The following is a 19,650-nucleotide window of genomic DNA, read 5'->3' on the forward strand; positions in this document are numbered from 1 at the left end:
ATACACTTCGAATCTACATATAAATGTCTGTTATCATTGACACAAAAGTACAATTACTATGGCCTGGCTGTATTTTGGCTCTTGCAGATCTCCAAAGAGACATCGTCATATAGCAAACGATAGACAAGTAAAGATATCTTTTCCTATGTTGGAAATATCAACTTCTATTTTGGGCCCGAATAACTGAGTGTTAGTGTAGTATAACTAGTCAAATGAAAGAACGGATTTCAAACTAATATTTCATTATCGTCAGGGGCTAAATGAACAATTTACCCCGGGGGGGGGAGCCACAAAGCAAGATGTCACCAGAAGATATGGGTACTTTGATGGTTTGAACACATTTGAAGAAGACAGCAAAAGGTCAGGGCAGGTATGAGTAGGGAGTAGGACAGAGTAACAAGCAACACTTGGTTAAGATAATAATGAGAGAATCAGCACAACCTAAACTCGGGGAGGAAAAGGGGGGAGGGAATCGCGCAACCAGATCAGTGAAAGGAGAGGTGAAGACCACACCAAGCGTTCAAATCGTAATTTACTCACAGGAGGCGTTGCAGGCGTTCATCCCGGTCGTTATTCGTCTCTCCTCGTCGTGTCTTCGCTCGTCATCCTGTCGGCCTGTATGTGTGAAGCCGAAAATTCAAGCGATCTAGCCTCGACGATCTCCAGTTTTACGGTTACGGCAGAACTTGCTTAACTACTGTGGGGAGAAATCTTTCTTTTCTTTTCTTCTTCCTCTTCTCTTAGTGCGAAGGTAGAGAATTCACGGTGGATGTTCGTCTTACTTCTTTGTTACCATGGGTGGAATCTTCGACCGAGGATCTATTTCCAGTGCTTCTTTATCGCTTCTTCTCGTCTTTCTCCCCATAGTGCGAAGTAGATACTCAGGCAGTTATCCTTATTCCACCTTCTTTTCCTCCCTCGGTTCGAATCCTGTAATTATTTATTATCCTGATCATATATACCATGACGAAGACCGTCTCCTGGCGAACACGTCCAACCAACCAACGGCTAGACTATGTTCCGCCCTACTGTTGGCAGCAGGCTGTAAAGAGATATCAAGTCTAGGCAACAAGCCCTTTGATACAACCACTCCGCAATGCCTTAGAGCTTGCATTTCCTATTATATCAACAGTACATCCCCTTCGGCCATCAGCACTACCTCTGCGCTCATCCTCGTTCCTCCTAGGAGCCTCCTCTGAGCCTCCTCTGAGCCACGCACTTATGGATTAAAACAGTTCGAGCCATGGGGCAATTCCTTTCCAACACAAGAAACGAGGAAGCCGATATTGTTGAACCGCCGCCTACCCGCCCCAGTATCTCGTTCCGGGCTGACTATCTACCCGATGAAGTCAGTCGGAGGCCCGAGGACCTCAAGGACTGGTACACTGACTTCTTTGAACAAGCATTTGTCGCCCCCCATCGGGATGGACGGTCTGTCGTTGTATTCTGGCCGTATCCCAACCGTGAGGTAAGGGTCGACGAACCGGATCCAAAGGATATCATAGCGAACGCTGCTACGATATACGAGAGCTTATTCTTTAAACATGGTGGACATCCACGGATGGTGAAGTAATGGTTACTCATGTTATTTACGCTCTTGCATGCATGATATCATTAACATCTCCATAGGTATCTCCATCGGCTGGACGACGGTATTGGGTTCTGCCTCGAACGTCTCACCCCCGGCCCCTTGGATAATATCAGATTTCCACCTCTTTCGCTCCCTATTTCAACACCATCAACGCAGAATAGGATGTTGTTAGCCTTATATTATCGATGGGCACTCCAGAGCCTCTCTGCTCTACATTTTATGCATACAAAGTCCCTATATCTTGCCACTGTTGGCAACACATTTACCTGGCTACGGTCCGATATGTCGATTGCCATTACCGGGCTTACATGCGTCGCCAGCCCTACCCTAGTACCCGAATGGGATGATCATGGTGAAACTGGTAAATTTATATACCAGATAGAAGCAGTATCACACTTTCGCTCTGGAAATAATCTTCTAGAATGCTTTGTTGCCGGTACTAGTGACCTCCCACATAACACAGCTTATGACTTATTCGACTGGGCAACATGGATGTGGCAACACATGACAAATTATTATTCAACAAGCCCACCGCGAGAGCCGTGATATAGCACCTGGTCTCCCCTTCTACCAATAGACCCAGCATCATGGCCAGAATTTACTAGTCATGTTCAGTTCCTACGTTATGAAGAAGAGAAGCACAGGCAAGGGGCGTGGCAGGAACTAGAGGAGGAAAGACTTGGTCCTATACTCGTAAAAGCATGGAACCAAGAGTATCAGAGTGCGGAGCAAGTGATGCAGGATGTGCAAGAGGTTGTTAAGAAGGTGGGTATGAAGCTGATTGGGGAAGACGAGGTTGAGCTGGAAGAAGTTAGTAGGTGGGAGGATTTTTTTTGTTCTTTTTGATGAAGCTAGAACATGCGAGGGGATATCCGATCAGGAGCTACAGTCTGAAAGCCTCGAAAAGGAAATTAGTTAGCTCATTACATCTTGGTTCAAATATGAACCTGTCGACTTATTAGAGAGACAATTTTATCAGTATAAGCGGTTAGTCGTTAGCCGTACAGCCCTTGTTAATCTCCACCGGCCGATTAGATCCTCGTTGGGGGTCGTCTAAGGAAAAAAGGTGTCTAGAAGGCCCTGCTGACCCAACTGCCCTAGGGTTTGCATTGTGTCAACTCCGTCGATCTGTACTATTACTACGCTTATATTATTAGACTTATATAACTATACTCCGAGCGCTATATTATATAAGGAAATAACTATACTATAACGCTACTATATAAATACTATACTTACTAGGTCAAAAGCTTAAGCTTTCTCCTATAGCTAGCAGAGCCATAAGTAATGGAGCCAATGTATTCAATATAGATATTAAAAAAAGTATCACGTGATCTACTGACTAAGATAATGACTCAGCATCTTTTTCAACGCGAGCATTCTGAGATAGCAAGATGACTAAGCATCACCATTCAATTTTGATAGGGTAAGATGACTAAGCTACCAAGCCACTACTTATGCAAGGTTAAAAGTATCCAATAAAATGTTCAGAATTCAACCAATCACGTAATTTACAGCAGACCCACAAATACGCACATTTGACCCCTTTACTTCGCTCCGTAAATAAATGATTACATAATCCATTAGCCTCTTTATGGCGCAGCAAAAAATACGAACCTTAAATGTCGCAGCTGAACTTTTATCAAGATAACTACAAAAATCCCAGGATGAGTCGCCAAATACGAAACTTCAGCTCCTTGCTGGTTTCTTCGACCCTTCAAGCTGGATGGCTTGCCCTGTAAGTTGTGATGCCGCCCAGCCTCTGTGGTGAAAAGCTTTTCTACTCACAGATCCCTAACTTGAATATAATAAGTGACGGGCATCCCAAGTCCAGTTAGTTATGCTGGGTATTCCCGCTTAAACTGAGATTCCAACAAGTTTTGCCCTTTAGTTCCGCTATCATATACATAAATACACAGACAGAGTCTACGGTGTATGAACTGGTGAAGATGGTATATTGTGGTAAACCAAGCAAAGGTTGCAATGAGTGTCGCCGCCGCAAAATCAAGGTACTTCTTTCTATTATTGCTGCCTAGACTCGTTTACTCCCTACGTTGTACCACCAATAATTGCACTAGTTCCCTATATTGGTAGATATAGAACTTTCTAACCATTTCTCTAGTGTGACCAAACTGAACCGTTATGCCTTCAATGTACGAAAGGGGGCAGGACGTGCACCGGTTATCGAAACCAACTGGACTTGATGTTTCGCGATGAGACGCGGAAGACAGCCCACAAGGCCTCTACTAAGGCCCAGAAGCAGAGAAACAGCAAAATCCCCATTCCCAGTAGCTCCAAGAATTCTACCGATAGCAATTCCTCAGCCAGCCTTATTTCATTAAGGTCGTCAAATACCCCAGAGGAGATCTCGCGAAGTCTTTCTATGAACCTGAACCAGCAGGCCATCTGTTTCTTCTTGCATAATTACGTCATACCCTCCACGCCCACTTCGGGGCGGGTTGGGTATATGCATAGCCTTCAAACAGCAAGCTCGGAAGCAGTGACCGCGTGCATGGCTTCCGTGGGCATGGCAACACTTGCAAATATAAATTATTCTGCTGACCTCCGCATTGCAGCGAGAGAGCAGTATGCTCATGCACTTTCACTGACAAATGCAATGCTGCGAGATCCTATCAAGGCAAAGCAGCCGGAAGCTCTTGATACTGTCATGTTGCTGGGGATGTTCGAGGTATGCCGCTTTCCGCCCTAGCTCATTATTGCTGCTGTCAAGATCCCGTGGCCACTAACCACTTGACAGGTCATAACATGTCGAAGCAACCGGTCCCTAAGTAGTTGGAGAAGTCATCATGAGGGAGCGCTTGCTCTACTCAAGTTAAGATCCACACCATCCCCAGAAGACATTGTTAACTTCCGGATGTTTGTGCAAGCTCGCGGTCAAATCGTAAGCACATTTTGTCAAAAAACTATACAGATGACTCCAAATGTTAACAACCATATTTAGCTATCTAGCTGCTTATTGACCTCATCGCGAGCACCTCCATTCCTCGCAGGCGTGCCTCGGGAATGTCAAGCTGCTCTTCCCAAGTCAGAAGCACTTCTCGAAGATGTGACCACATTGCTTGTCAAGCTCTGCAACTTACGGGCTGAGATTGAGGACCGCACACTAACTTCCCCAGACCACATAATTTCCCAGGCATTTATTTTAGAAGCGGAGTTTATAGCATCTGAAGCGGAGCTTTGGGAACACTACCCTTATGAAATTCTTCCAGTCCTCGGTCGGGAGACCCCACCATCTCCAGCAGATGAAGTCTATGGGACTTATTACCACTCTTATACCGATTACTTCGTTCCAAACATATATAACGCCCTACGCGGTGCCCGTATTCTCATCACAGAAATCATCGATGAGGCGTCCCCTAAACTCTCGCCATCCTCGCCCCTCTATTCACAAATCGATAATCTGCCTCTGCTAATGGAGCAAAGCCGAACGGCTGCCCTTCAGGCAGCAATTGATATATGTGCCAGTGTTCCATACGACCTAGGGAGCGTCGAAATAAAGAGAAAAGATGGCACGAACCTTGGCAGAAACGGCAGAGCCGTGGGCGGGTATGTATTGCTTTGGCCTTTATGTCTTGCTGGTGATCTACCTTATGCCCCGACCTCATTGCGGGACTGGGCAGTAAACCGCTTTGAGTATATTGGGCGCGCTCTAGGAATCAAGCAGGCAATTTGGATGGCTGCATTGTTGAGAATGGGAGGTATGCGCGCTCTGTTGACAACCTTGCGAATTAGTGAAGAGGATTAACGGATTTGCAATATGGACTATGCTTGTACTTATTAACATGATACATTGAACATGTAGATATTTTAATAGAACTCACTCCCATCAACAAGGTTGAAGGTTATAAAGATCCGCATTCGTATCAATCATGGGTAACACCCATGTCTAAAGGTGATCAATCACTATAATTTCTTTTTCTCCCAGCCCCAATTTCACAATTACCGACTCATTCTCAATTCCGTAGAGTATGGAGTATTCCAGACTCTGTATTTCATATCTATCCATCTTTCTTGGTTTCTAGTGCGTCTCTCCATATGGCGTTCATTTTCCTGATAAGATTTCTTCTGTTACTGCCGCCCCTTCATCTGGCTACCTCACTGCCTTTGGAAAAAAGATGTACCCCAGACATCCTCGATTTTCCAGACGCTGAAGTGATTTCGTACATTCCTGCAGGAACGAATTTGAGCCTGCCTTTCAATGATCATTCCTGTAATAGGCCCAGTCAGGTGGTACCTGTAGATATCTGCCGGGTGACACTGTACACTGCCACCTCCCATAGGTCTGGAGTTCATTATGAAGTCTGGCTACCCATTGGATGGAAAGGAAAGAGGTTTTTAGCTACGGGGAATGGAGGAATTGATGGATGTAAGTCTTTGTTCTTTTCAGCATCATCAAATGGAGAATGGTATGAACAGGTTAATTTATGGCAATCCTATTTATGAAATACTTAGGCATCAAATATGAAGATCTTGCCTACGGGGTGGAGAACGGGTTTGCGGCGGTTGGCTCGAACAACGGGCATAATGGTACCACCGCCGTCTCAATGTACCAGAACTATGACGTTCAAATCGACTTCTCATGGAGGGCGTAAGTAATAAGCCTTCCTATTATGTTTAATTTAGAGACCTATTCTTATACCAAAGTACAAAAGGCTGCATACGAGTGTAGTTGCCGGGAAAGGTATTGTGGCTCGGTTCTACAACACGGCCCACTTGAAGTCATACTATATTGGTTGTTCTCTCGGCGGACGGCAGGGATTTCAGTCAGCAGTGAAGTTCCCCGATGACTTCGATGGGATTGTTGCGGGGGCACCGGGGTTAGACTTTAATAATCTAGTTTCGTGGAGAGCAAGTTTCTTTCCATTGACGGGGAGTTCAGGGTCACCCGATTTCATTACAGCAATGGCATGGAAGACATTTATCCACAAGGCGGTTCTGCGACAATGTGATAGTATTGACGGTGTGGTAGACGGCATCATCGAAGACCCTTCGCTCTGCCATTTCAATGCCGAAGAGCTTCTGTGCCAGGCAGGACAAGAAAAGGATTGTTTAACCCCAACGCAAGTTAATATTGTGCAGGGAATCTTCTCTCCGTTGATTGGGGAGGACGGTAGAGTGATTTATCCCGCCATGCAGCCCGGTAGCGAAGAGCTGGCTACCACAAAACTGTACGCAGGGAAACCGTTTAGCTATTCGGATGAATGGTTCAAATATGTCATCTATGACCCATCGTGGAACGCATCGACATTCAATATCCATGATGCCGCGGTTGCAGATGCTCGCAATCCTGGAGATATCAGAACATGGCCAACGTACGACGACCTAGCCAAGTATCGAACTAGACATGGCAAGATAATCATCCATCACGGCGGACAAGATAATCAGATCACGAGCTTCAACACGAAACGATACTATGATTATCTGCTGCAATCTGCTGCAGGTGCTGGCAGTGCTGGGCACCTTGACAGTTTTCTCCGCTTCTTTCGCATATCCGGCATGTTCCATTGCAGCGGAGGGCCAGGAGCATGGGTCCTAGGACAGGGGGGCGGAGCTCCTTCAGAAGGCATCGAGTTCAAAAGGGAAAATAATATTCTCGCGGCTATAGTAGACTGGGTCGAGAAAGGGGTTGCACCAGACACGGTGGAGGGAGTCAAATTTGTAGATGACAATGCGACGTCTGGAGTTGCATTTCGCCGAAGACACTGCAGGTTGGTTGATTTTTGATTCTCATATGCTTCCTTGATGGAATCTATATCAAGCTAATGCACAATTGTGCTAGATATCCGCTTCGCAATATATATATGGGAGGGGACAGTGCGAACCCTAGAAACTGGCTATGCCGGTAGCTAGCAGAGCCATGGATATTTTCTCCTTTGATCTGGCCTAACCGTCACACGGCACCATCGTATAGAAGCACACAATCTATTGGCCATCCACAGGTTAGGCATGGCTAAGGATGGCCCTGCAGAGACCTAGTTTTCCGCTTACTATGCGATGAAAGAGCGCTAGAGACTCACATATAAACCCATGCTGCCCACCTGATAATGTGCCATCTCGTCTATGTCTCCACATGTTTTATTTATGCATCAAACAAGCGTAGATGCAACTCTTCTCCATCATCGCCTTCGAGTTTAAGTAGACGTCTGCTTAGTCATCAGACTCAGCCTCCTCCTCAGCCTCAAACATCAAAACTGACCATGAGTTTTATTTTCTTTTTGAAGGCAGTTTCTGGCCAGAATTACAAGGGGACTGCAGGGTTGTTCACAGGGGGAGCCAGAAGGCGACATGCATGACCTGCCGGTCAAGTTATCCGATATAACTCGTGGAGGTACGGAGTATATATAAGGCCCTAGAGGCTGTGTATCTCTTCCACCAGATAATCCACTGCGGCAAAGATGTCTGCCTCTGCTTTCGGAGCAAATAAGTTTGATAAGTGAATGAATGATGAAAAATCCGCCTTATCCGGGCAATCCCCAGTGAAAGACACCGTGAAGCTACTATTTAACCGCCAAGCGGCCGCTTCTTTGACCTCTCAGCTATCACCACCATCAGAAGATTGCTAGACCATCTTACCCGACTTTCACATCGCTTTTTAACGAGGTATTATCATTGATACAGTCTGGCAAGATGCCGTTGTTCGGTTCATCATCAAAATCGAGGTCGAAATCGCCTCTATCATTCCTAGCCCGACATAAAAAGGGTTCACCTCCTCCCACGACAGCCTCTGTAAGCCCTCATCTGGAGCCTCCACCAGCTTACACTCCGGTCTCAACTACTTCAGCAACAGCTCCAAGCTGCTCCGCTTCAGAAAGCCCTATAACAGCATCTTCGGACCAGGCGGACTCGTTTCTCTCTCAGTTTGATACTGTATTTCTCATAGATGACAGCGCGAGCATGCATGGAGCGAGCTGGCAAGCGACTGAGAACGCACTGGCCAAGATCGCCCCCATATGTACGGCTCGTGACAAGGACGGAGTAGAAATATACTTCCTTAACCACCGCTCAGGTTCAGCGAACGGAGCGTACTCCAACGTCAGGGACACAGGGCATGTGCGCGAGGTGTTTACGGCCGTGACCCCATCCGGCGGGACTCCAACTGGGACCAGGCTCATGCATATCCTGAAACCGTACCTGAAGGGGTTCGAAGAAGCGTCTAAGAGCATGACATCTGATGAACGAGACCGTGTTGTCCGGCCACTCAACATCATCGTCATCACCGACGGCGTCCCCACCGACGATGTCGAGAGCGTTATCATCCTGGCAGCGAAGAAGCTGGACAAACTCAACGCCCTCCCATGGCAGGTGGGGATCCAGTTCTTCCAGGTTGGAGATGATCCAGAGGCTGCCGAGGACCTGAGGGGGCTGGATGACGCACTGGCTGGCCAGAATAACATCCGTGATATGGTCGATACAGTGCCTTGGGACAATACACAGGCCGGCGGCGGGCTTGACGCTGATGGGGTGTTGAAGGTCGTCCTTGGTGCCGTGCACAAGAAGTATGATAGAAGAAACGCGACCGGAGGACGGCAGCGATAGGTCTTCTACTGCTTCTACTTCGCTTTGACAATTTTCTTCCGTACGCTTGAGGCGGTTACACTGCCACACTGGCCTTGAATCTGGCAAATATTTTCCTTACCTTCTTTATCGTACAGAAGGTGCCTCCCTGTACTGCTCTCTTACATCTAACATTAAAAATAACATTAAACAACGTATTCGAAACACCGTGGTCTTTTACTCTGGGTATACCAACATCTTAAGAGCAAGGTGCTGGCCCCATCCAACACCTTGGTCAGCGGTTATTCGCATCTCCCCATGCAAGGTATAACCACTAGATATAGACAAGTGATAGTGTAACTAGCGTAACCTAGCCCATATATTTGCTCCCCCCAGACCAGCATTACAAAGTAAACTGGTTCACAGCCGGTTTCACTAAAAACGGCCCAACGGCTGTAAATATGTGTAAGTCATCCAGAAGCAACTAGTTAAATAACTTGCCAACTTATAGGCGATTAAACATCTTCTGTATATTAGTAGAAGCCAACGACCCGCTGGGCGCTTAATCAACGACAAGCAAGAGTTTCAGGGACGCAGCCAACAGAAGATGAGACAAAACTCTTCCTTCTGATATGCATTAAACAAACCAGACGAGCCTGCAAGGAGATCCTAAAGGCGTTCCGGGGCATCCAATCAAGCACCGCCGACGCAACGCCCCCCGTACGAGCTGAGTATGAGGACAAATTATCCATGGGCGCTCACTGGCTAACAAAGATCCGCAGCAGGGCTTGGTAGTGGCTCTTCTCGAAGTTAGGAACTGCTAGTCCAGTGGAAATCCCTGGACGAAAAAAGGGCCGCAACATGGCTTGCTGGGCGAGCTGCGTAAATATAGCAAATCCGCCAGCCAAACTTCATGGATGAGCCAGCGACCAGGAGGGGGACCCCTTGATGAAGCTTGCTCAGTGGCCCATCTCGAGTATCCCCTAGCGAGCGAGGGGACCGAGTCCACTTCTTCCGATTCCCTCCCCGGCCCATGTCTATTGGCTGTCTGTTATATTAGACAGGCAGAGTGTTCCTGGCAGGTTCGCAAGTGGCAGCATCTCCCAGAGCTTCCTGAAACCAGGGCCAAAAGGACGGTTTCAAACCCATTCATTCGATTATCAAATATTTATAGCACCACCTTGCATGACAAAAAAAAAGGCCGATGCAGTCGGAGAAAGAGTCTGCATAAGAAGGGTGTCGGTACTATGATGAGCTCGCTGACATCGGAGGCGTGAAGCTCCTTCGTCTCTGAATTTCAACCTTTGAAGGCCTTTCTCATCCAAGGCCCTTAATTCTCTTTTATATTCTTTCATCTCTTATTTATCAATCCGTCCATTGCATCTACCTGGCTGGTTCCGGTTGACACGTTCTTTTTTTTTTTTTTTCTCATCCAAGATGGCTACTTCTGCTACTACTACGTTAATGACCTTTCTCGTGTAAGTCACCCAAACACCTGCCATGAAGGGCCCGGGACTGACGGACGGTTGCAGGCGAACTCCCCCATCTACCCGGTCCGTAAGCCTATTCGGCTCATGGGACAACTTCGCGAAGGGATATCGCATGGAAAAGGACTCGCGGACTGGCAAAGGACACTGGAGAGGATGCCATACCTTCACCAACATCATTTGTGATGGTCATGGTAATCCAATCTATCCAGGCCGGGACGGTGGCCTGAAGATGGGAGGAACTTACTGGTACTACGTATGAAGCTCCAATTGTGCTAAATATAAGTCTGTATTGACCGTTGCCAAACAGTATATCTTGGATGGCGACTTTGAATTCTACAATGAGTCCGAAGCCTGGACTACCTCATGCCCTCTGCTTCCTGGACAACCACTCAATGTGCTCAATGTCCCTATATACCTGCCTCCGGCTATTACCTCCCATGGCCGCAACGCTAGCACAAGCTCTGAGCTGTCTGTCCACCAGACTATGAATCCCGACGATAAGTATACCAACCCACGGCCGCCACCACGTCCTCAGCTGCCACGTCTGGTTACTTCTCCGGCCGCCCTTGCACTGCACGAAGCCCGTGGTTCCCCCATATCACCCACTGCGGTGCACAGTACGCACGGTAGGAGCTTCTCGCAGCCCCGGGTAACCAGGAGCAAGTTTAAAGTCGGTGGAAAGTTATCTCTGGACCTGAAATTGCCGATGAGCAGTCTCGCTCCCAAATCATCTGGACTCCGTACTGCGTTTTTGAACCGTGTTTCGCCTCGTTCAGCCAGCTATGAGAACTCGGAGAAGTGTGCGAAGGTGCCGGATATAGGCTTGACGCAGAGCACACCCATTCTCAGTCCTGGCTGTCACGGACAGCCAAAGAGCAATCATCTACGGTCAGAGTATCCCGGCTCATCTACATCCTCAGCTCTAGCCTCCCCATGTGGCTCGCCAGCCGACCTTGTCATCGATAACAGGTTGCTCGCTTCCGCTGGTCACCAGAATAATGGCAACTACTATCTTAATACTAATAACAGCAGCCTGGACCCATCATCCCAACCCGGCCACAGTCACAGCCGCTCAAGATCCAGAAGCCCAGCCCAAACACCCCTAAGGAACTCTGTAAACTACGATGTCAATGAGGACATTCGCACTTCTGCCCACAACTCCACAGTAGAGGTGCCATGCAAGCTCGATGTCCACGAGCTGGAAGCTACCTCTCCCATTGATCTCTATTCCAAGCGTCTCCCCACGCTTCCCAACAGCCCTTCTTCTGTGATGGATGAAACAATCTCTTCCATGTGGTCATCCTCTTACCAACCATTAGACCTTGACCACCTACACAGCCACTTCTCCAAGTCCACTGTCGACTCATCCATTCAATCCCCGCCGCTTCCGGGTGGCAGCCGGTTCTCTGACTGCAGCACCGACACAGAAGTAGTGTCACCATGTTCTATGACGTCCTCTTCCACACTCAATAACGAGGGCACCTCTCCGGCAAACTACCGCTTTTCAGCCAGTACTTCACTGGACAGCAGCTTGTGTGATATCGATAGAGCAGCGAAGACAGAGCCAGCTTCCCACAGCTACCTAGATAGCTTTGGGATTTCTGACCTCCATGTCGACCAAGGTGGCATCAAGGATGCGGAGCCTTCCTTCTCCTGGATGACGTCGGATCCCTTCAGTGACGAGAAATTCAGCCTCGGAGTTACAGGTGAATCGTCGGTGGCTCTCGATACCAAAACTCAAGGCTTCAGTTCCAGTGAAGACCAGATAAATACCATGATGCAGGAATTGATTGATGACTTGGGCTATCTCGGGGGTATGATTGATACTTACCCAGACCAGATTTGAAATATTTTATTTTTTTCTTTTAAGTGCTTTTAGCCGGCTTACCGTTCGTTTTCGATGCATATCTGCCTTGCTTTCGGTTACTTATATCGAGCAGAATCGGCGTTTGGGTCTTCTTTTTATCTGTTTCATTTGTATGATGATGTAGCCATAGCATGGCTTGAAGGCATGGCATTCTTGATTAAGTATATAGCTGTGGCTGTCGACTATTCCCGTTAAAGAAGGTATACAAGTCAAATATCGCATCTCTCAGCGTTCCCCGGTATGAAATCTATAAAAATCAACGCGTTAATATTGATCCTTCATAAAGAGAGTACAAGGGAAAATACACACTTCAATATTCATACTTTTGCAGTGTGTGTAAATATCGATTGAATGTAGCTACCAATTCTTTAACTCTTGGTAGTTAACTAGAAAACAAGAAAACCTCGAGACGCAACAAAAACCGGCGACAAACACGATCAGGATCCTCAACTTCATTAAATATCCATGCATAGAAAGCGACGATACACTGTTAGACGTAAAGTTGAACACGAAGATACCCCCCGGGCTATCAGACACGCGACAACAGCGGTCTGTCTGTCTGTCTAGCTGGCAATGGCTTCACCAGCGACAGCAGTAACCATCACGGCCGACACAGGTCTTCCGGCTCTTAATTCTGTTGCAGAAAAGGACCTCTCTGCAAGATGCAAGCCACGGACGTTTGCATACTGTCCGAACATGGATCTGGTTGCCATCGTGACGGAAGATGAGCAATTAAATGCCTACAGGCTGAACGGACAGCGAGTGTTTGGCGGCGCGTATGGGCTGGGAGAAGACGACGGCAAGGGAGGACTGGTGAGAGCAGTCGGATTGAAATGGAAGGAAAATGGTATATACATGCGGGATGGCCTATGCTATTCTGCTTTATCTTCAGTGGCTAACTGAGCTGGATAGGACGAGTACTGGCTGTCGCATGTTCAGATAACAGGATACGCCTGTTGAGCTCCTACAGCGGGAAGATGGTGCACAGTCTGACGGCACAGTCAGCTCCTATACCGTTTTCATTGCCCCAGAAGCCTGCTGGGACTGTGTCCTGCATCGGATGGGGGGTCAGCTTCGCGGAGACGGCGGGCCTTTTGAAGAACCTGAAGGATCCAGAGGGAAAGCTATCTCTAGATGACCTGCTGATGTCCGATACCAAGCTGTCCACCCATTTAGGATTCCTCAAAGCGGATTTACCGCGCGAGTTATCGCTATTAGACATCGAAGGGTCGCTGCCAAAGCTGAGTACCCTTCCATCTACGGGCGACGAGTACGTTGTTCCCCCTCTATTGCATCAATTATAGTTATGCTAACATTGTGTTTCTACAGCGATGATGTCTTCAGCAGCAGAGTGTCTCTTGATTCTATTTTCCACTCTCCTGTAAAGAACCCAGGAGACTCAGTGGACGTGCTGCTCGCCGGGATGGACGATGGCTCGATCCATATGAGAATTTTTGAGAGCTTCGAGATCGGTTCTATAGACGTCTCTAACTCCTTGGAAGGTTCTAAAGGCGGTACTAGCACTAATAGCAAAAGAGGCTACAGGGCTCTACTGCATGCCTCCCACCCGATGAGCACAACTCACGCGCTCCTGTTCCAGAATGAGGCTGAGATAAAACTCCTAAATCTAGATCTAAGATTCATCACCAAGGCAGGCAGATATCTTCCCTTGCTCGCGTCGAAAGTCACACAGCTGCAGAATCTACTTCGGTACATAAAGCAGGTTCAGGCGCAGATGCTCCTGGAGTGGAAGAATGCGCGAGAGCTGCCTATCCGGTACCTGCGGAATATCAATGAGGAGTTAAAGGAGCAATGCCACTGTGACTTTGTTACGGCTACATATCATCTGATAGTCACTGGCGACTGCTTTGCCCCGTTGAAGGAGTTCCTCTGCACCACCATTGGAGATAGAGTAAGTGGTAACTGTTCGTCGGATAGGCTGGTCTTCAACTTACTGATGTAGGGTCTAGGGACATAAAAGGTGGGAGAAGGTGGTGACAGGCGGCTACGAGGCTCTCCGGCGACTTACTTATGAATGCCTGATGCCGGCCCTCGAGCGCTTCGGCGTGCTGCTGAGCCGCCTGATGGGGCTGTCAAAGTATCACCGTCTCAGCCCCATCCTGGGACTCGAGACGACTTACCTCAAGGAGTGTGTTGCGACTCTGGACTGCTTGAGCCTGCTGGCGCACAAGGTCGTGCTTCACAGCAGCGTGGAACTGAAGGAGTTTCATGCATTCTCAGGCTGGATGCAACATGAGATCAAGCTGCAGGCCACGGATCCGACCTCGTCGACAATGGATGAGCTGATGGGGGCAGCAGACGAGATCGACTACGGGACAACGCTGGGCTACGTCAAGGGAGCACTGACAAACAGTGCGCTTCAAGGCTTCCTGCAGGTGCCAGCCGCTCCAGACGGCGGCAAACAGCGATGGGACATTGACGTGCAGGACGACGGCACGTTCTACGGCGAGTACAAGAAGGTGGTATCGCAGCATGAGTCGCGGCAGACGGTCGAAGGGCTGTCGATACCGATGCTGGGTGACCTGACGGCCCGGCTTTCGGCGCAGTGTGATCGAGTGTTCAAGCAGGTCGCAGAGACGCAGAGAAGGGGGACGCTGTTTCGGTCCACCCTCAAGCTGAGCGAAGACTGCGACGATGCCGTCCTGGACATGGCTATGAACTTTGAGGTATGTATCTTGACCTTATTTTGCATAAGAAGGAGCTGAAGCTGGGTCTTGTAGGAATATGAAGGCGAACGGCTTCCATCTATCTATATCGCCTCTAAATCACGCACCATCCCACATCGATGTAAGTTCCCCATCTATGTATATTGATATATTCTCTCCCCCCCCTTCCATTGATGTATAATGACGCTGTGACAGTCTACCTCTACCAGAACATCCTTACCATCGTCAACGGGGTGAGCTCGTCCAAGGCAAGCCTCCTGGCAACCGTCGAGCTTGGCTCAGGCAGCATCCAAGACCTCAAGTTTGTAGAGGACGGCACGCTGATGCTTCTCTGGAGGTCCGGATGTAAGTCTCTTCTCTCTCCTCTCTCTTCTGCCTGTACTATATAACTGAACAAACACATATATGCAGCCTCACACCTCGTCAGCATCCCCTACCTCCCCAGCAAGCATGATAAGCTAGAGATAGACTTTACCACCGACAAAGGCCCGGCGACGAGTCTCGATCCCGTCCTGGACCGCCTGGTTTGCCACAGCTTCCCCCAGCCCGCCGAGCGAGAGCCAGCCCATCTCGAGGTCAACGGACGACGAGGACGGCGGGTCGTGTGTGTGCTGTACGCTGACGGCCGGCGGTACTCTGTCCTCGACCTAGACAGCACCCTTGACTAGACCCATCAAGTAGATTATACTATAACCGTTTTTATTATGGTCCATCTGTTGGTTATTTAGCTGTTCGTCCGCCTGAACCAACCAGCAAGAAACCTGCAGCCAAAAAACGAAGAACAAAAAACATCAAGAAGAGAAAAAAGAAAAACAAGATAACAAATATCAACATCTCCTTGCTCTCTCTTCTTCTTCTTCCTCCCTTTCGTAGGTGCCCGTCTTCTATCGCGGGGCAGAGAAGAAGTATTTTCTAGTTAGTTGTTTGTAGCAGAAGAAGAGGAAGAGGAAGAAGCCCACTTTGGTCGCCCAATTATTTTTTTTTTTTTATTGTTGTCAACAAACCCGGACTTCTTCTTCTTCTTCTTCTTCTTCTCTCTGCCTGATTATAATATTCTATCTTCTTCTTCCTCTCATCTTCGCTCGCTCTTCTCGTCTGACGCTCAATTACTGCTTCTCGCCGTTCTCATCTGGCGGTCTCACGGTTTCTTCGACTCGTTTTTCGTGCAGGTTCGGACAGCAAACGCGCAGAGAGCAGAAAAAGGGAGAGAGAGAGAGAGGATCAAGAACTTCCTCCTTAACGAGCTCTCTGATACCTCTTCTTCTTCTCCCTCTTATGAACCTTGTCTTTCAGGATAAACTTGATCTTGTAACTCGCTGTGAAAGGAAAAAAAAAGTCCCTCCATCATGGATGTCAATCAGGTGTTGGCTAGCACTCTCTCTGCCGGTATGTCTGCCCTCCCCCCTCCTCCGCCACGAAGACGAAGACGAAGAAGAGCAGAAGAGGGCATGGACGGCTGATTCTGATGCTCTATAGATGCCGCTACTCGTCAGAATGCGGAGCAGCAGCTACTTCACGCCGCGGAAGTCGACTTTGTGCGTCCACCTTATAAAGAGTCACCCCCAGGCCCATAGCCCATAACTGCTACATGAAACTAACGAGATAACATATGCTACTTGACAGGCGGGGTACCTTACGACCTTGGCTGGTGAGCTGTCAAACGAGAATGCTGCCTCGTCGATCCGGACGGCCGCTGGTCTGGCACTGAAGAACGCCTTTTCCTTCCGAGATATCACCCGCCTGAGAGAGGTACAGGGGCGATGGGCTCACGGCGTCGACCAGCAGGTCAAGAAGAACGTCAAGGAGCTCGCCTTGAAGACACTGGGAGCATCTGATGCCCGGGCCGGTCAGTCGGCCGGCCAGTTCATAGCCTCGATCGCGGCCATAGAGCTGCCCCGCAACGAGTGGCAGGATCTCATGAGCCTGCTCGTCCAGAACATCAGCACAGGTTCAGATCACCTCAAACAGGCGTCCCTGACCACGATCGGCTTCATCTGCGAGTCCGAAGAGCCCGACCTGCGCGAGAGCCTCAGCGCACATTCAAACGCCATCCTCACGGCCGTCGTGCAGGGAGCGCGGCGGGAAGAACAGAACCCAGATGTGCGGAATGCTGCCATCTCCGCGCTCAGCGACGCCATCGAGTTCGTGCGCTCGAATTTCGAGAATGAAGGCGAACGGAATTACATCATGCAGGTGGTCTGCGAGGCCACACAGGCGGAGGATACGCGGATACAGGCCGGTGCCTTCGGCTGCTTGAATAGGATCATGGGCATTTATTATGATAAGATGCGCTTCTATATGGAAAAGGCGCTGTTTGGATTAACGATTATGGGTATGAAGAGTGACGAAGAAGACGTGGCCAAGCTTGCTATCGAGTTCTGGTGTACCGTTTGCGAAGAAGAGCTTTCCATCGATGATGATAATAACCAGGTACGTCTTCTTCTTTTTCTCTCCCCCCTCCCCCTCCCTTTTTTTGCTTATTATCTCATATCTCACGCTATCTGTTAATAACTTCCTAGGCACAGGCCGAAGGGTCGACAGAGGTCAGACCGTTCTTCAGCTTCGCCCGCATTGCCTGTCGAGAGGTCGTCCCCGTCCTCCTGCAGTTAATGACCACCCAAGATGAAGATGCCAGCGATGACGACTACGATGTTTCCCGCGCTGCCTACCAGGCGCTGCAGCTCTATGCTCAGACCGTCCAGGCCGAGCTAGTCGGACCAGTCCTCGAGTTCGTCGAGCAGAATCTGCGCAGCGAAGACTGGCACCACCGTGACGCTGCCGTCTCTGCCTTTGGAGCTATCATGGACGGACCGGAACATGAAACCCTGGTCCCCCTTGTCCGTCAGGCGTTGCCTGTCATGATCACCATGATGGAAGATAAGGTTGTCCACGTCAGGGACTCAACCGCCTACGCTCTCGGTCGAATCTGTGACTACTGCTCTGGCGCCATCGAGGTCAACGTGCACTTGCATCCGCTGATTTCATGTCTCTTCAACGGCCTGGCAAGCAGCCCCAAGATTGCTGGATCTTGCTGCTGGGCTTTGATGAACCTTGCAGACCGATTCGCCGGTGATGCCGGTGCTCAGACGAACCCTCTCAGCAAACATTTCCAGGACAGCATCACTTCACTCTTATCCGTCACTGAGAGGTTTGTCCACTCCTTTTCCCCCCCTTGCATCTGATACAGTATTGTAACCTATGTTTGATCATAGATCCGATGCGGATAATCAACTACGAACCGCTGCATACGAGGTTCTGAACTCATTTGTGACCAACGCCGCTAACGATTCGCTGCCAATCATCGCAACATTGTCGGATGTCATCCTCCAGAGACTAGAGCAGACCGTCCCCATGCAGCAGCAGGTCGTCAGCGTGGAGGACCGTATCACTCTGGAAGAGCTGCAGACTAGCTTAACTAGTGTCCTATTGGTACGTAACGATTTTGTAAACTGTTACCATCATTAAAAGGAATACCTACAGACTAACCGACGTGTTAGGCTATCGTCCAACGCTTGGAAGCTGAAATCAAACCACAAGCCGACCGCATCATGACGGTCCTCCTCCAGGTGCTGACTACTATCCCGCCAAAGTCTAGTGTGCCAGATACCGTCTTCGCAACCGTTGGTTCGCTTGCCAGCTCTCTGGAAGCCGACTTCATCAAATACATGGAACAATTCAGCCCCTTCCTCTACAACGCTCTCGCCAACCAGGAAGAGCCCGGTCTCTGTGCTATGGCCATTGGCCTTGTTAGTGACATCACTCGCTCGTTAGGAGACAAAGTTCAGCCCTTCTGCGATGCATTCATGAACCATCTCCTCAACAACCTTCGAAGCAACAGTCTGTCTAACCAGCTAAAGCCCGCCATCCTGGAAACATTCGGTGATATTGCACAAGCCATTGGCTCACATTTTGAAACCTACCTCTCCGTCGTCGCACAGGTCCTTCAACAGGCCTCTGCCGTTACTGCCAGTAACGACGTCTCCTACGACATGATTGATTATATAGTCTCCTTGCGCGAGGGCATCATGGATGCTTGGGGTGGTATCTTACTCGCGTACAAAGGTGCCCCTAACGTTAACATCCTCCAGCCATATGTCGAATCAATCTTCCAGCTCCTCCATCTCGTGGCACAGGAGCCCTCTCGCAGCGAAGGCCTACTACGTGCCAGTATGGGTGTCATCGGTGACTTGGCCGAGGCTTTCCCCAATGGAGAATACGCATCGTTCTTCCGCAATGATTTCGTCTCTTCGCTGATAAGAGAGGCCCGAACCAGCCGCGAGTACGGACCTCAGACCATCGAGACCGCTCGCTGGGCAAGGGGACAGGTCAAGCGTCAAATAGGCCTTGCTACTGCTGCCTCGATGTCTTAGGTGACGTTTATGAAATGGCATGTCGTATAACAAGCTCTAGCGAGCCGCTATCGACGCAAGTGCAGCCGGAATTTTTGTCCCCCACCTCTCCTTTCCCCTTCTAAAAAAAAGGCCGCAAGTCAGAGTTGGC

The 19,650-nt window shown here is 49.1% G+C and overlaps 6 protein-coding genes across 6 annotated transcripts; all 6 read left to right on the forward strand.

The window, feature by feature from the left end:
* Positions 1-1,243: 1,243 nt before the first annotated feature.
* Positions 1,244-2,665, forward strand: MCYG_00034 (conserved hypothetical protein; the record flags this gene model as incomplete). The annotated part of the gene is made up of 4 exons (XM_002849884.1): positions 1,244-1,569; positions 1,630-2,133; positions 2,197-2,401; positions 2,627-2,665. The coding sequence occupies 4 exons, from the start codon at positions 1,244-1,246 to the stop codon at positions 2,663-2,665; spliced, it is 1,074 nt and encodes a 357-aa protein (XP_002849930.1).
* An 875-nt stretch (positions 2,666-3,540) lies between these two features.
* MCYG_00035 (ferulic acid esterase) lies at positions 3,541-7,336 on the forward strand (the record flags this gene model as incomplete). The annotated part of the gene is made up of 7 exons (XM_002849885.1): positions 3,541-3,600; positions 3,714-4,280; positions 4,554-5,310; positions 5,578-5,599; positions 5,893-5,978; positions 6,000-6,018; positions 6,265-7,336. 7 exons carry the CDS (start codon positions 3,541-3,543, stop codon positions 7,334-7,336), a joined length of 2,583 nt encoding a protein of 860 aa, XP_002849931.1.
* Positions 7,337-8,239: 903 nt separating this feature from the next.
* On the forward strand, positions 8,240-9,148 carry MCYG_00036 (conserved hypothetical protein; the record flags this gene model as incomplete). Its single annotated transcript, XM_002849886.1, has 1 exon — positions 8,240-9,148. The coding sequence occupies one exon, from the start codon at positions 8,240-8,242 to the stop codon at positions 9,146-9,148; it is 909 nt and encodes a 302-aa protein (XP_002849932.1).
* A 1,395-nt stretch (positions 9,149-10,543) lies between these two features.
* Positions 10,544-12,442, forward strand: MCYG_00037 (conserved hypothetical protein; the record flags this gene model as incomplete). Its single annotated transcript, XM_002849887.1, has 3 exons — positions 10,544-10,584; positions 10,639-10,849; positions 10,904-12,442. The coding sequence occupies 3 exons, from the start codon at positions 10,544-10,546 to the stop codon at positions 12,440-12,442; spliced, it is 1,791 nt and encodes a 596-aa protein (XP_002849933.1).
* Positions 12,443-12,945: 503 nt separating this feature from the next.
* MCYG_00038 (conserved hypothetical protein) lies at positions 12,946-15,818 on the forward strand (the record flags this gene model as incomplete). The annotated part of the gene is made up of 7 exons (XM_002849888.1): positions 12,946-13,310; positions 13,376-13,733; positions 13,793-14,375; positions 14,434-15,150; positions 15,205-15,271; positions 15,346-15,495; positions 15,562-15,818. 7 exons carry the CDS (start codon positions 13,037-13,039, stop codon positions 15,816-15,818), a joined length of 2,406 nt encoding a protein of 801 aa, XP_002849934.1.
* A 678-nt stretch (positions 15,819-16,496) lies between these two features.
* Positions 16,497-19,520, forward strand: MCYG_00039 (importin beta-1 subunit; the record flags this gene model as incomplete). The annotated part of the gene is made up of 6 exons (XM_002849889.1): positions 16,497-16,536; positions 16,627-16,685; positions 16,774-17,580; positions 17,670-18,298; positions 18,363-18,579; positions 18,648-19,520. 6 exons carry the CDS (start codon positions 16,497-16,499, stop codon positions 19,518-19,520), a joined length of 2,625 nt encoding a protein of 874 aa, XP_002849935.1.
* Between the last annotated feature and the right edge of the window lie 130 nt (positions 19,521-19,650).

This window comes from Microsporum canis, genomic scaffold (genome assembly GCF_000151145.1).
Source record: "Microsporum canis CBS 113480 supercont1.1 genomic scaffold, whole genome shotgun sequence".
Taxonomy (NCBI): Eukaryota; Fungi; Ascomycota; class Eurotiomycetes; order Onygenales; family Arthrodermataceae; genus Microsporum; species Microsporum canis.